Genomic DNA, 15,923 nt, shown 5'->3' with positions numbered 1-15,923 from the left:
CAGAAAAAGAGATCAAGGCCCTAAAAGGGGAATTGACTTGTTCTGGGCGTCACTGTCAGTGGTAAACAGAGTAATTAGAACTGCCTCCACCTATAGAACGCTGCTTAGCACACCAAAGGGTTACACGTTTCAGCCAGCAATGGCTAAACAGTTTGTTTTACAAAGAGATATGAAAGAGGGAGATTTCTTTTTTAGAATCCTAACACCCATTCAAAGTGATGCTCTTATTTCCTGTTGGGCAGAATTCTACAAGAAACAGAGTATTTTGTTTCCAGTGTACCTTAGTCTTATGCACTTGAAAATGTGCAGCCAACAGTATGACAGGCATGTCACCAAGTAGGTGACATTTTGGAAGGTGCTGCCGCTGCTCAGAAGGGCAAAAACATGTATTTCTATTATCACAGTTTCAAAGAGAGTGTAAAACTGAAAAAGGAGTGCAGCGGTGTGTGGTCACAGGGCTGACACCAGGAGAAAACTCTGACACCCTGTTACTATGATAGCTACAGCCTTGTCTCCTCGAGAGGCTGTCTCCAGACACAAACACGCCGAGACAAACGAGCCTTTCAACTGCAGGATGGATTCTGCCTGCTGGGGAAAGCCCAGGTTCCAGTGGAGAAAAACTGCTGAAGTCTTTAAAAGATCAAAAATTATTTTCTTTTCCGAGATTTAATAAACATAAGGGCGTTTCCACTTTTTAGCAAGAAACACTTTCCATTCAAAGAAACGCAGAAACTCAAACTCTACTTACGTGACTCCATTCGCCATGTGATGCCATCACCTCCACTCAAGCCTGGCGCATGCTTAACTGCAGGTATCTATTGTTCGCTCCCTTATTTCATTCTCCAGGAATGATCTTTAACCCAAAGAGCATGCCACCACCAAGTATGTGAGAGCTAAATTGGCCGGAGCATAAAACTCTATGAGGAACGTGTTGGTTTGGAAAAAAAAACATTCCGCCGTGTTACCACTCCCACAAGATCCCTAAGAATGACTTTAGTGGAAAAACATACACTGCTTTCAGGTCCCTCCTCACTTTGCCAGTGAGCGGTCTCGTGTTTACCTTTATTCCCTAATGCCTAGCATGTACCTGGCCCCAATAACAATACTAAACCATCGTTAAAGTCTCTGTCACATTGGAAACCAGATTCCTAAGTCGACGACATAGTTTTGTAGAATTCCCAAGACTCCCAAACGGCTTACAAATCCTGCTCTCCTTTGTATTCCTTTTCCATACCCCGTGGGAGCTTGTCTTGTTTATTTCACTATTAGACAATACCTCCAGTAATATCCGCAGACTCTCCACTTGCCTACAGAACAGCTTCCCTGCATTAGTCTCTAGCTTCTCCGCTCAGTCCATTTCAACGCCAGCACTGATCCTACTTTATCTTATCACACCCCAATCAAAATCCCCAGTGAGCCAATAGTACTGAAAACAAAGGTCCCCAAACTTCAGCACACACACACATCTCCCAAAAGGCTTCTTAAAACACAGATTATATGGCCACATCCCTGGCGTTTATGATTTGGTAAGTGTAAGTTAAGGATAAAAATCTGCACTTTCGGGAAGCCTGAGTGGCTCAGTCGGTTAAGCGTCCCACTTCGGTTCAGGTCATGATCTCGCAGTCAGTGAGTTTGAGCCCCGCGTCACGCTCCGTGCTGACACCTCAGAGCCTGGAGCCTGCTTTGGATTCTGTGTCTCCCCTGATTGTGCTCTGTCGCTCTCAAAAATACAGATTAAAAAAATTTTCTAAATAAGAAATTAAAAATCTGCATTTTTAATATGTTCCCCCAGGTAACACTGGCCCAAAGCAATGGTTCCCAATTATAGGATCCTAAACATATATAACAAAACCACCTTAGGAACGAAAAAAAAAAAAAAAATAAGCCTACAGAACCCAGCCTTTATCCATAGTGATTCTCATTCAAAAGGTCTAGGATGGGGCTAGGAATCAAACCCTGGGTATATCAAACGCACGTCCAGCCTCAGAAACCATCAGTCTGAAAATTAATAACAAAGCCTATGGATGACACTAGAGGTCTTCCACAACCTGTACCCAAATCCACCTACAAACTTATCTAGTCCACAAAATAAGCCCTCGCTTACAGCTAAACCATTCTTTTTCTATCTCTGAATACCATTTTCCATTCTTTCTGAGCCACTTAACATCATTTCATTCGCCATTCCCGCTATCTAGACGGCCATTTCCATCTCTCCTCTGTTCCTGTGGCTCCTCCAAGGATCAGCGTATCATCAACATCGAAAAACAAAACAAAACGAAACTTTTCTGGTCCATTCCACATGTTTTAGAACAATTGTATGACACACGGCGCCACCTACCTTCTTACACTTGGCAACATCAGTTCATCCGTGTGTCTGCCACTGTGTACCCAATTCACTGACGGGTGTGTACCTGTTACTGATACAGGTACAGTAACCTGCACCCTGAATTTCCGAAGGAACTAGAGAATACAGCACACTGAAAACAAATTGAAAAGTTGCAGAATGATTTTTATAGTATAGTAACAATGTAAAGTATGAACTTCTTATTCAAAAATGCTTCATTCTCAAATCTGCGGGTTAATAAAAAAGAGCAGAATGGACCATTAAGAGAACAACCACAGATTAATTCAAGTCATGACTAAGATCATTCTTCCAACATATGTCTAAGAAAACAAAAGATGGGGGCAGCAAAGTAGATAGGTAAGAGGAAGAGAAAAATGGACTAAAAGGAAAGAAGAACACAGTTATACCTCGATCTCAAACCAATCAAACGCAGTAAGTGAAAGGAAACAGTATTTCTATGTTAGACACCTCACCTTGTGCTATTAGATCAGTTTTAGTTTTATGTTCTTTATCTGTCAAATAGCTTATGCCAGTGATACATGAACACATTAACATCAAATAGTAACAGTCTTTCCAAGTGTATGACTTGGGCACTACCAGTTTCCTGGGAGCTGTAACACACAACGGAGCCCTCTTTCCTGACTTAAACGTGTCTTGGGGGTAAAAGCAGTGGGGAATGGGAAGAAACTGCAAATGGACACCAAGTTTCTTTTTAGGTGTTGAAAATATTCTAAAATTATATCATGGTGATGGTTGTACAACTCCACAGATATACTAAAAACCACTGAAATCTACATTTTAAATGCATGAATATTATGCCATGTAAATTCTATTTCAATAAAGCTATTTAAATAGGCAAAACAAGTAACTCATTTCATAATATGAAGGTAGGATCCCCAAATCATTCTCCTGAAACAACATATGTGAAAGGTATAAGTCATTTAATAAGACACAAACACATATTTTAAATCATGTTTACATTTTGGCTGTTAATGTCTGAGCGAACTTAAAGTTCCTTAGTATATTATAAACATTTTCAACATAAAATTATGTGTTTTGTTTTCAAAAGTATGAGGATTGTATACATTTAACATATCCAAAGTAAGTAGAGCTAAGGCATATATATCTTTGTTCATAATCATAATTCTTCATGATAGTATTATAAATAGGATCCTAATAGGCTTAAAGTTGTTTTCAACTTAGAACATCTATCTAGCCTAAGTTGATCACATATCAGAGATCATAAGAATTTATAAAGTATTTCATAACCTTGCAAGAGTAGGTTTTAATAGTCGATAAATACTTTCTAGGGCTTCATGTATTCAAGTTTTAAACACCGTAAGTACCAGGACACAAAGCAATTCCATCTGATAATATTACATATTCTAATAGAGTCCAACATGTTTGCATAATACAAATTACTAGTATTCCACGGTATGTCTCTTTCCATTCATACACCTTAATCTATCTATATCTTTATATTTAAAGAGGATTCTTTTTTTTTTTTTTTTTGAGACAGAGAGAGAGAGAGAGGAGAGCAGAAGGAAAGAGAATCTTTTTTATTTTTTTAATGTTTTACTTTATCTTTGACAGAAAGAGCACAAGCAGAGGAGGGGCAGAGAGAGAGGGCAACAGAGGATCTAAAGACAGCTCTGCACTGACAGCAGTAAGCCTGATGTGGGGCTCAAACTCACGAAGCACGAGATCGTGACTGGAGCCAAAGTTGGATGCTCAACCCACTGAGCCACCCAGGCGCCCTGGAAAGAGAATCTTAAGCAGGTGCCATGCCCAGCGTGGAGCCCCAGGTGATCGTGAGATCTTGACCTGAGCAGAAGTCAAGAGTCAGATGCTTAACGGATGGGGCCACCCAGGCAACCCTAAAGAGGATCTCTTTTTTTTTTTTTTTTTAATGTTTATTTATTTTGAGAGAGAGTGGGAAAGAATCCACGCATGCGTGCACACACGAGTGTACCAGAGGGGCAGAGAGAGAGGGAGAGAAACAATCCCAAGCAGGCTCCACACTGTCAATACAGAGCCTGACACAGGCCTCCTTCCCACAGACCATGAGATCATGACCTGAGCTGAGATCAAGCATCAATCAACCAACTAACTGAGCCAGCCAGGGCCCCCTAAAGAGGATCTATAAAATCCAAAATCAGGAACTCGTATTAAAAGACAGGGCCATGTTCTTCAAAATGCCAGGGAGAAGTTAGTGGACATTTTTATCATGGGTTCCTTCTTAGCATTGTGTCTTTTTTTCCTCTGGCTATCTTTAAGACTCCTTTGTTCTTTGCTTTTCAGCAACCTGGTGATGATCTGTCTAGGCATTGGTTTTCTCTAGGTTAAAGCTGCTTGGGATTTGTTGGGCTTGTTGAATCTGTGGGTTTATGCTTTTCAGTAAATTTAAAAACTTTTGGTCATGATTTCTTCCAATAATTTTCTGCCTCAGTATCTCTCTTCCCTCTCCTCCGTACCTGCAACTACTACGCTGCATGATATTGTGCCATTATGGACAATATGGCCTTGTTCATTTCTCCTTGCAGTTGGTTTTCTTCCTGTGCTTCCTTTTGGATCACTCTGATTTACTCATCTTTGAGTTCCCTGGTCTTTTTCTCTATAGCAGGCATCTGCGGCTAAACCCATCTTGTGATTTGTCCATTTCAGATATTAATTTTTATTAATTTTCTTATTTCCCAGTTAGAGTCACATTTTTCTGCTTTCCCACAAATATAATTGTACGCTGGACACTGTAGATGCTTCACTAGTGAAAATGTGGATTATATTGCCTTACGTCAGAGTGAGTTTTGTTCTGGCCAGCAGCTGATGTACAGGTGGATCGGGCTGATGCTGGAGAGACTTGGTTATGCAAGATCCAGAGTAACCCCTCCCCTACAGCTGGAATAGTCCCTATCCCTGAATCACAACCTTGCTGAGGCCACATCTGAAAGCATGGGGTGTTCAGCAGGATCCCCCCACACTGACTGAACTCCAACATCCAATTTCCAATCATCTGGCAACGTCCGGCATTTCCATTCAACTCACGGTCCCACAGTGACAGTTTCCTGCCAAGCTTTGCGGTGTCTGCATCACTCGGTTTTTGACCAAAGGCTCAAAGGCACTCTTTTCAGGCTGACAGGGTGCCTCCTCTGTGTGATCCTCTCTTCCCCACTACCCTACGCCACAAATTCCAGCTGCCTCTACACCTCCAAGCTCTCAACTCTGTTCCCTTTGCTTACAGGCTCCGCTGCTGTCTGCCTACGTTTCACTTCCTTGGGCCATAGCACGGCAGGTGTCCCCCAGGAAGAAGCCAGGATGAACGTGGGATCCACCTCACGTGTTCTCTGCTCTGAACTGAATGTGCGGACTGAGTCCACCCAGTTGTAGAGCTGCTCACAAAAGGAGGTAATTTCATCATGGCTAGAACCAGAGTCCCTCATTCTAACTATTTCTGAAATGGCTTTAAAATCTACGATCCTATTTCATCCTTAAAATAAACAGGTGACCTGAAAAGCACCTATTTCCATGACATTAGCAAATCAAGATATAAAACACTGTAAAACCAGTGTCTGGGCAATAAAGACATTTTATTCAATACACAAATGTTCCTCAAGTGCCTACTATGGACACGTGGTAATTGACAAAGGAGCAAAAGGGCCTCGGGGGACGTAGTTGCAACCTATAATCTTTCCACTGAGCCACCAATAAAGCACCCAGACTGCACCAAAAAAAAAAAAAGTCTAAAGAATGAGTAAGCAAGAATCCATCATTCAATCCATCAGGAGCATGCCTATACTCTTAAAAACGACTACAATTTAGATTCGTGATTTATTTTTTCCGGCAAATATTCCTATTTGCCATGCAAGAAATTTCATCCCCGCACAGTTATATTTTTCAATTTCCTACGTACACTTTTTTTTCACATTAGTAGGGACTATGTAACCAAGTCACTTCTATTTAGCTATGTCAAATTTGCTTCGGCTACCTCTTAATCGTATTTCCAATTCTCCTGTGGCCAAATCAAATATATTTGCCTGGCACTTGGAGACAGCATATAATAAAATTTCTAAATGCCATCTCTGCAGCATCATACCAAACAGTAATATCATTGCTCCAATCTTCAGCAAATCAAAGTGAGGCATTTATTCCTTACAGTAATTTTCATCTCTCAAAACAAGCTCTTGACCGGTCATTTACCTCAATATATGCAAGAGATGACTGTACGAAAACGGCCATAAAACTAAGCTACATATGTTTATAAAATACTGTCTGAGAACATTTTAACACTGATTACCTTAATATAGGACTAATTCCAGTGCAGTAAAGCACTTTACAACAGAAGGCCAAATACTGTACCTCCTTGATGGCTACATATTGAGAATCTCCTCATTTTCAAGCCTGGCAAAAAAAGTTAAGAGGTCTTCTGAAGATGACAGAAGTTGATGACATCAGCAGCATCCCCTTTCAATAGTAACATTATTCTCTCACTGTTTATGAGCAAGGGAATATCTTAGGTGGTAGATATTTCGTTCCAACCTGTTATTCTGAATCGAGATGGCACCACGTGTAAAAGGACCTTTTACCTGCAGAACGTCTTGGATCTTCACCCACACGTCTGCCATATCGTACAATTTGACATCTTCCTGCTGGGCCAGCGGGGTCACAACGGTGTCCTGCAGGTACCCCAGGACCACAGAGTGCGCAGTGGCTACAGCGTTGAACTTGTCAAATAGCAACTCCAGCAGTTCTAGAAGTAGCCTGGTGGAAAAAAGGGATAACGTTGACATACGCACGCCCACGCACACGAGGATGGCTCACGAGGGCCCACACCAAAACCATCAATCTGCGGGGAAGCAACGAGCCACCATGGATAGAGCACATGAGATTTCCACGGACGGATTTCCAACAGTTGTAGGATCTAAGCAGCTTTGGAAATCTAAGCCTCAGTTTCCTCTGCTGCAAACTGGAAGCGACGTAAGAATCTAAAAACCAGTTGTAACGTCCCTAAACCAGCTGGAGCAGCTCAATAAACACATTCCCTTTTTATCACATTTCAGTGATCACCACACTGCTACTCTGTATTCATACAGGCAGTTTCTCTAAGAAATTCAGGCAATTTTTCAGACAACAGCTCAGATGTTACACAGAATATGCTATTTCCCCAGCAATAAATTGGGCACTTTTGTAAGGATACTAATCCTTTTAGTCATGGAAAGCTGTGCCTACCACTCAAACGTATGGCCGAAGTCGCCTGAAAAAAGATACACACCTGCCGAGCAATCTGACTTTCACCACAGGGAGCAGCTTAGGCATCTGCATTATCTCATTTTTCATAGTGAGAGATGCTGGACACATATTATTACATCAATTTTATATACTCAAGGACACAAAATGAGGTTGCGAGGCAGCTGAGCCTAGAACAAAAGTTGATTTCCATGTCAGTGCATTTAGCCACGTACCTCTCACTATAGTTCTAAAATGTAGATATGTATTCACAGATAGTTCGAAGCTTTATGTCAGGAATGCCAAGTAATTCCTCTATCACGGAGGCTTACAGCTGCACTGATCACCCAGGCTTCGAAGCATCCTCTCCTCCTCTGAACTTGTATCTCATCCCACTTGTAAGGTGCTTATACGTGACTCATAGATGTGACTCGATAAATGCGGGTCACAGGTATTTATATAGAGACATTCTAACTCCCTTCTTCATTATTAGTCTTTCAGTGTAGGAACTGCTTTATGCATCTCCGTATACTCAAGGGCATTTAAAACAGTGATCAGCAAATATTTGCTGAATTTAATGTATATACCATGCAAGAGTCGAGAAAATTCGGAAATGTGACCTTTACTGTATATTGTGGGCTCTCGGTTTGAGATTTCCTAAGTGGACTTAGAAACCAGCCTGAAAAGTAGAAAAGGAAAAGCAAAAGAGCTTGTCAGCAGTGTCCATTAACAAGATTTTAGTGCCATAAATAAGAGGTGATAACTACAATTTCATCAAAATGTATAGCATATTACCATTCCTATGGCTACTTTACTGCCCAATTACGATAATTAATGTGCCAGTATGACAGCCAATAACTATCTTATGATAAAACCCTAATATCTGTTTGACGTTTTAATTTAGATGAGACAGAATCAATAAAAATTTATGTAGTACTCCCAGTTTAGAACACAAATAATCCAGAAATTAAACATTGTATTTATAAATAGGAGCCACTCTACCTTTGGAATTACTTTTTTTTTTTAATCTTTGAAAGGTCAAGTCCTATTTATGCTCACATATACCTAAAACAGTTCTTTCTCATCTGTGTTACTGAAGAAATTTTCACATATCAGCAGAGGGGTACAAAGTGCAGGAAGACGTGCCTAACGTAAGAGCCGAAATAGCTAATTCATCGTAGGGAAATGATCTGCATAAAACAGATACCTGGCATCGTACAGAGTAAATTCCTGATGAAGTGAAGATTCTACTTTTCAAATATTTAAGCTAAGTATGTAAGTCTGTGGTTCCCAAATATCAATCCACAGACCACAGTGTACTTTTCAGTGATAGCAAAATAAGAAAAACAGAAACATATATTAACTTTTCACAAAAGTAAATTAATTTGGTATTTTGAGCACTCTCCTGATAGGAAAAGTCTCCAGTTGCTTTCTGTCATGATGGCAATTACATTGCCAAAATGTCCTTGACAAAATTAAAACTGAATAACCTCGTATTATACCCTAACAGTTTTGAAGTCATATTGATCCAGGACATCCAGAAGCCTGAAGCACACTGGTGTCCAATTTCCCAACGGCACAAAGCTCCAGGTAAAAGCCTGCACACCAGCAACGAACCAGAAAACGGAAACGCAGTGGCTCCTCTGCATGGAGGGGCGCTGCTGTCTGATCATCTCCAGGGCCACCAAGCTCCATGACTGCACATCTTGACTGCCGGCGCTCAAGGACACGAGCAGCTCGGCAACCTGGGACAGTGCTCTATTTAGAAAAGAGACCCAGCAGGGAACTGAAGTGTAAGATGAGATCCATGGTACCTGTGAACATCGTGGAAACAGCAGTCCTTTGATAAAATGCAGACTCATTGCCAGCTTCTCTCATTCCTGGACAATCAAGGCCAAGACAGACCTGCTGTAGTATGACCATCATAGCCTTAACACAGGCCACACAGGGAAGAAGGAAGGGAGAAGAGAAGGGCTGGAAGTGGAAACATTCTACCAGCTCTACCTACATTTGAAACAGTGACCCATTTCAAGGAGAGGGATGCTCTCCTCTGCCTTACCACAGCATGACTATGGCAATATTAATAAAACCCGCGGTTCTTACAGCAAAACTAAAGACGTTTGTGCTGCAAATGATACCATCAGTAAAGTGAAAAGACAATCCACAGAATGAGTGAAAATATCTGAAAACCATTTATCTGACCAAAGACTTGTATCTAGAATACCTAAAGACTTCATACAACTCATAATAAAAAGATAGATAACCAAATTTTAACATAGACAAAGAGTTTGAATATATTTCTCCAAAGAAAATCTACGAATGACCAACAGGCAAACAAAAGACATTCAACATCATTGGCTATCAGAGAAATGCAAGTCAAAACCATAAGATCCCATTTCAGCCCATCAGGATGGCTATTTTCAAAACGACAAACAATAAAAAGTATTGGTGAAGATGCAGAGAGAAACTGGAACTTTCCATACAGTGCAGGTAGGAGTGTAAAACAGTTCAGCTGCTCTGGAAACCTGTCTGTCACTTCCTCAAAACATTAAACATACAATTACCATACGAACCCAGGAATTCCATTTCTAGGGATAGCCCCGAGAGAAATTAAAAAATACACGTGCACAAAAACTTGTACACAAATGTTCATGGCAGCATGATTCCTAGTAGTAAAATATTATACTAGTAAAATTGTAAAAATGGAAATCATCCAAATATCCATCCACTCCTGAACAGACAAACAAAATGTGGTATATTCATACAATGGATTCTTATTTGGCTATCGACAGGAAAGAAGTGTGGGTGCATGCTACAATATGGAAGAATCTTGAAAACATACGTAGGTAAGTCACGGAAGATACGAATATTTATAAAAAATATCCAGAACAGGCAAATGACAGAAAAAGAAAATATATTCATGGTTATTTCGGTGGGTGGGAACTGACTACTAAAGCATATGGGGTTTTTTATTACATTTTTTTTTAACATTTATTTATTTTTGAGAGAGAGAGAGAGAGAGAGAAAGCACGAGTGGGCAAGGGTCAGAAAGAGGGAGACACAGAATCCGAAGCAGGCTCTGTCCGGGCTCTGAGCTGTCAGCACAGAGCCGATGCAGGGCTCGAACCCGTGAACCATGAGATCATAACCTGAGCTGGAGTCGGACACTTAACTGACTGAGCCATCCAGGTGCCCCTATGAGGGTTTTTTGGTTGTTGTCTGGCAGGGGACAAAAATGTTCTGGAACTAGACAGTGATGCTGGTTGCACAACCCTGTGAATACGCTAAAAACCACTGTGTAGTATATGAATTATATCTCAGTATGTCTGTTTTAAAAAGAAACCCATCAGCTATAACATTTGAGTGAGGACAGTAGGGCCCAAAACCTCCCTCGTAATGAAAAAACATATAAAACAGTGAAAAAGGAAACTGATGTCTTAAAAAGTAAAATATTAAGAAAATGGATTCCTTTGGAGTCTTGTTACAGGAGGACATTAACTTTTCTCTTTTGGTTCACTTGTTTTTTGTTTGTTCTTCCTGCTAATGTAAATAACCTGTAAGAAATCAAAAGATTCAAATTCCTTCCCAGCACTGATAATTCTTACATTTCTTTATGGAAAAAAAAAAGTCAACGTCTCCAAGTGTTCCCATCTGTAAAAACAAAGTATTAATTGATACCTTCTCTAGAGCTCTCACCGAACTGCTGGAAACAGCACAGTAGAAAATGGACAGAACTCGGTAGAGGAAAGGGCGTTCAGACCCTCTCTGTCTGGGTTTCTGGCCTGAGCAACTCTGAAGATGACGCTTACCTTTCCTGAGAGTGAGAGATGATTCAAGCGAAGGCAGAAATTTGGAAGGAGAGATGGTGGGTTTAGATCTGGTTCAGTTTAAGGTGTTATGTATTTAAGCACTTGGATATGCAAGTCTGGAGCTCAGGGGAGAGAATGACATTGGAAATTTTTAAAATGATAAACATTTGAGAGGATGAGATCACTCGGGGATAATATGCAAAGTAAGTAAGGCAGGCGAGGTCCACAGCCAACACTTCCCAAAATAGCAGCATTGAAAAGATGGTGAGGAAGGAGCTAGGGAGGAAGAACGAAGCCAGGAGAGAAAACTGTAGAAGACAAAGGAGAAGAGAAGCAGCCAAGCTACACGGAGGTCAGAGAAGGCAAGGACGGAGAACTGTACGACTCACAGGTCCCAGCGACCTTGGCAAGAAGGATGTCTGAACTCAGCAGTGGGATGAGGAGTGAATGGCTAATAAGGAAAAAGTAACCAAAGTTAAAACGCACGCTTTGCGAAAGGCGCACCATTCCTCACCAACATATGCACTCCTTAAAAAAGAAAGACCACTCCCTCCCGATGCGCCGAAGAACAAGAGAGATTGGGAATCACTCACATAAATAGGACATAAATCCACACTGATCTGGCTCAATTTAAAGCCGGCAGAAATCAACTGAAACGAGTTAATATTCACAGACACTCTCCAACTGCCCACACAACACGAGATGGAGAAAACACGTCTTTTGCCTTCCGCTGCAGATATACTCAGGGTCACCCAAACACACAGAGCCCCGCTGAAATCATTCCCTACTCCCACCACAAAATTTAAATAAATAAGAGAAATAAGACATTACACTGCAGATAGTTCAGCTGCTTAAATCGTATCAGGCTCAAGCCTTCACCACTGATCTAAAAGACAAAAGAACAGACAGAATCAATAAACTACCAGAGACTCCTTAGACCGAACTCAACGAGAAAAGGTCTCTTACACGAAGACGCCCAAGAACGTCGGAGATTAAAATTTCAATTAATTGCAATTTCTACCCTTCAGAAGAAAAGAACACACATTCTCTCTCACACACACACCACAGAGGTTATGTCTGGAGCCACAGAAAAGGATGCTGTAACACCAGCACGACATCACAGCGGGTGAAGGAAAATGTTAATCCCGGGATGGCAAGACAGTATAAATGCCACTGAGAACTGTGGACTTGAAGCCTGCTCTCTGCTGCACGTCCGTGGGACCTTCAACACGTCACGCAGGCCTTCCCAATCGCAGGCTCCTCAAACGCAAACTTCTTCGATTACCATTTCCTAATCACAGACGGCGAGAATTACATGCAAAAACTATGCAAAAGTATACTCAAAAAGCAACCCCGGAGGCTCCTGGGTGGCTCAGTCAGTTAAGTGTCCAGCTCTCGGTTGCGGCTCAGGTCACGATCTCACAGTTTGTGTGACTGAGCCCTGCATCAGGCTCTGCGCTGACAGAGCGGAGCCTGCTTGGGATTCTCTCTACCTCTCTCTCTGTCTCTGCCCCTCCCCTGTCTCTCTCTCCATCTCTCTCTATCCCTCCCCTGCTCATTCTGTCTCTCACTGCCCCTCCGCTGCACTCACTCTCTGTCTCAAAATAAATAAACTTAAAAAGAAAAACAAACCTAAAACAACATAAACTATTTTCTGTACCTTTTTTTTTTTTTTTTTAATTTTTTTTTTCAACGTTTATTTATTTTTGGGACAGAGAGAGAGCATGAACGGGGGAGGGGCAGAGAGAGAGGGAGACACAGAATCGGAAACAGGCTCCAGGCTCTGAGCCATCAGCCCAGAGCCTGACGCGGGGCTCGAACCCACGGACCGTGAGATCGTGACCTGGCTGAAGTCGGACGCTTAACCGACTGCGCCACCCAGGCGCCCCTATTTTCTGTACCTTTAACAGTCACCATCTGGAGGGGGTGGGACATGCAGAAGACACAAGAGATGCTCCAGATGTTTCCATGGCCCAGCGTCGTCTCTGTCCCTCCCACAGCTCAGTTAGTAAAACCCAGCTTGTATTCCGTGACATGTTCCAGCATGATCCCAATAAAACTCCCTCTTTAATTTAGTTGGAGTTGGGGTCTGTCACTGGTAACTAATGGAGGCCTAACTCACAGAATAAGAGCCAATTCCCTCATTCCTCTGGGATTCTATAATCCCTCCAAAAAGAGATGCTCCCAATGGACGGAGAGAAGTGACAAAATAGTGACACGCATGGCCTCCCAGACTAGAAAGTAAGGACAGAGTCCTTGGTTAATGCTTCCTTATAACCACCCACCTCCCCCAACACATGGCCCAATGCTCAGAATGGAAACAGTCGAATGTTGTGGGTGCCCCGGCTCAGGGGTAAAGGAATGAGCAGTTTAGAAGGTGGCAATATTAGTAGAAGTCTAGGATCAGAGACACTGACCAGGGGTCCTCTGCATGGGGCTGGTGGCTAAAGGTGTCACAATGGAAGCGAGCTCTGAAACAGCAGGGCTGAAGTAGGAGGGGAAAGAGAATGATGACCACAGGGGACGAGGGCCATGACAAAGACCACTACGCCCACCACAGACAGACACACTGATCCCATGCTGGGCACTGTGCAAAGTGCTGTGCTTGGATTAGCTCATTTAAACCTTTGGATGACCCCGTGAGGAAGGTGCCGCTTTTATCCGCTTATTACGGACCAGGAGACTACAACACAGATAAGGTGCAAGCAAAGCCCTCGGTTGTAGAGGATGTTCCTTTTCAGGGGTATTAGAAAAAAAAAAAAGGAAGTCATTTTTCAAAAGAGGCCAAAGAGGTATCAGTACTGTACAAGGCCAAGGAAACCAGGCTGGAAAGAGTGTCAGTAGAACAGTCTATACCTGCCTCTACCTTCTCACTGCAAACTGGTTTCTGTCCCCGGCACGCTACTAAAACAACTCTTGCAGAAGTCTCCCACATTCATTTTGCTCCATCTCATAGACACCCTTTCTTTAAATAAGTACAGCACTGGTTTCTACGGACTACTCTCAATGCTCCTGGAAACACTGCCTCCCACTGGTCCACAACGCGATTCTCCTCGGCTCTCCTCCTCCCTCTGGTTGCTCCTCCTCGGGAACCTCTTCCTCTCCTGAATGGCTGTGCACTCCTCTCAATCCTCACACTCTCTCTGGGTGAGCTCGCTCAGCACGGCCTTCAATTTCCCACCTACTAACGATGCCTAAACCCATCTTCTGGCCAGTTCACTCTCCTGAGCTCTGGACCTCAAACCTCACAGGTCTCAAACAGAACTCATCCTATCGCTCCCCAAACCTACTCCTCCACGGCCCCTACACCAGTGAATGGTACCACTTGCCCCAGCAAATCACCCTTACCTCCTTTCCTCCCCCAGATCCAATCAGTGACCACGTTCCTCTACTTCTACTCCTGTGCTATCTCTCAGATGGACCACAGTGCTCCAATGCCACTGCTACCCTACTAATGCAGGCCATACCATCCACAAAAACAGCCTTCAAACTGGTCTGCTTTCCTCCGGTCCTTCCCTCCCCCTCTCTAGACTGTATACTAATAGAGGGTAAGAACTGTGTCCAATTTATCACTGTATTCCAATATTTACCATAATGTTCAGCACATGATAGGCAGTATGTATTTGTTGAAAGAATGAAAAAAATGAGCTCCAGCAGGTCGGGGAGAGAGGGAGAGAGGCCTGGTTATAGATAACAAGGTGAGGAAACACGTGTTACGAATTATAATCTCCTGGTTTTATTTTTTATGTTTTATAGCCTCCTAGTTTTAGAAGCCCACGATAAAAAAAAAAATATTCCACATGTAACTATCCTCTCAAAAAGATAACCTTACCAACCTTAACATGAGAATCAAAAGAAGTATAGTTCAAGCTGAAAGATACACGCACTCAGAGCTAACATTAATAATACTGTAATAAAATCCATTTTGTGTTAAAAAAGAAAAAAGAAAAAAGAAACACATAAGTGTCAAGTTGAAGAAAGCGCTTGTTCTTCAAACATACATGCGATGTACCTGGCAGGTTTTTAAAACAGCCCTCTTATAAGTAACCTGTTACTTATTTCCCGATCTTGCACTAACCTCCCACCTGCAGCCACCCCAATCTGTGTCATCGCCAAGAAACAGAAGGAGAAAATGTGGAGGAACAGGTACAGTTGCAAGGGGCAAGAAGTGTCTATGGTCTAGAGCTGGATCATCAAGCTGTGAAAAATGCTCAACATTTAAGGTGAGATACGACTATCTGAATCTGAGCTTAACATCCAGGGAACCTTGAATTAGTCATTTGGCTGGAAAACCCATGCCTGCAGCCAAGAAGCTGCCTTACTCGGTCACGAAGCAGACACACACACGAGGTAGAAAATCGGTTCCGTTCTACTACTTATCTGCAGAGACTTTAATATCAGGGTTCTGCATTTTCCCACTGACAGACCAAGGCAAACACCACAGAGTATTTATTTTCCTACCACTATGCTCTAAAAGATAAGAAGAGACTGAACTCGGAGCTTAGGTCTTACATGAAAAAGGAAAAGAAATTGATCCTATCAAAACGTTC

At 42.2% G+C, this 15,923-nt stretch overlaps 1 protein-coding gene across 2 annotated transcripts in view; it reads right to left on the bottom strand.

Annotated features, from left to right (window-relative positions):
• The window catches only part of EXOC4 (exocyst complex component 4), a 754,543-nt gene that overhangs the window by 646,135 nt on the left and 92,485 nt on the right, over positions 1 to 15,923 (bottom strand). For both annotated transcript variants that reach the window (XM_030308464.1, XM_030308465.1), the window contains exon 7: positions 6,925 to 7,099. In XM_030308464.1, the coding sequence (XP_030164324.1) occupies positions 6,925 to 7,099 (175 nt within the window). The remainder of the gene's footprint in view (positions 1 to 6,924; positions 7,100 to 15,923) is intronic.

This window comes from Lynx canadensis, chromosome A2, assembly GCF_007474595.2.
Source record: "Lynx canadensis isolate LIC74 chromosome A2, mLynCan4.pri.v2, whole genome shotgun sequence".
In the NCBI taxonomy this organism is placed as follows: domain Eukaryota; kingdom Metazoa; phylum Chordata; class Mammalia; order Carnivora; family Felidae; genus Lynx; species Lynx canadensis.
The sequence above is the reverse complement of the archived record's forward strand: the minus strand, read 5'-3'. Positions and strand labels throughout refer to the sequence as shown.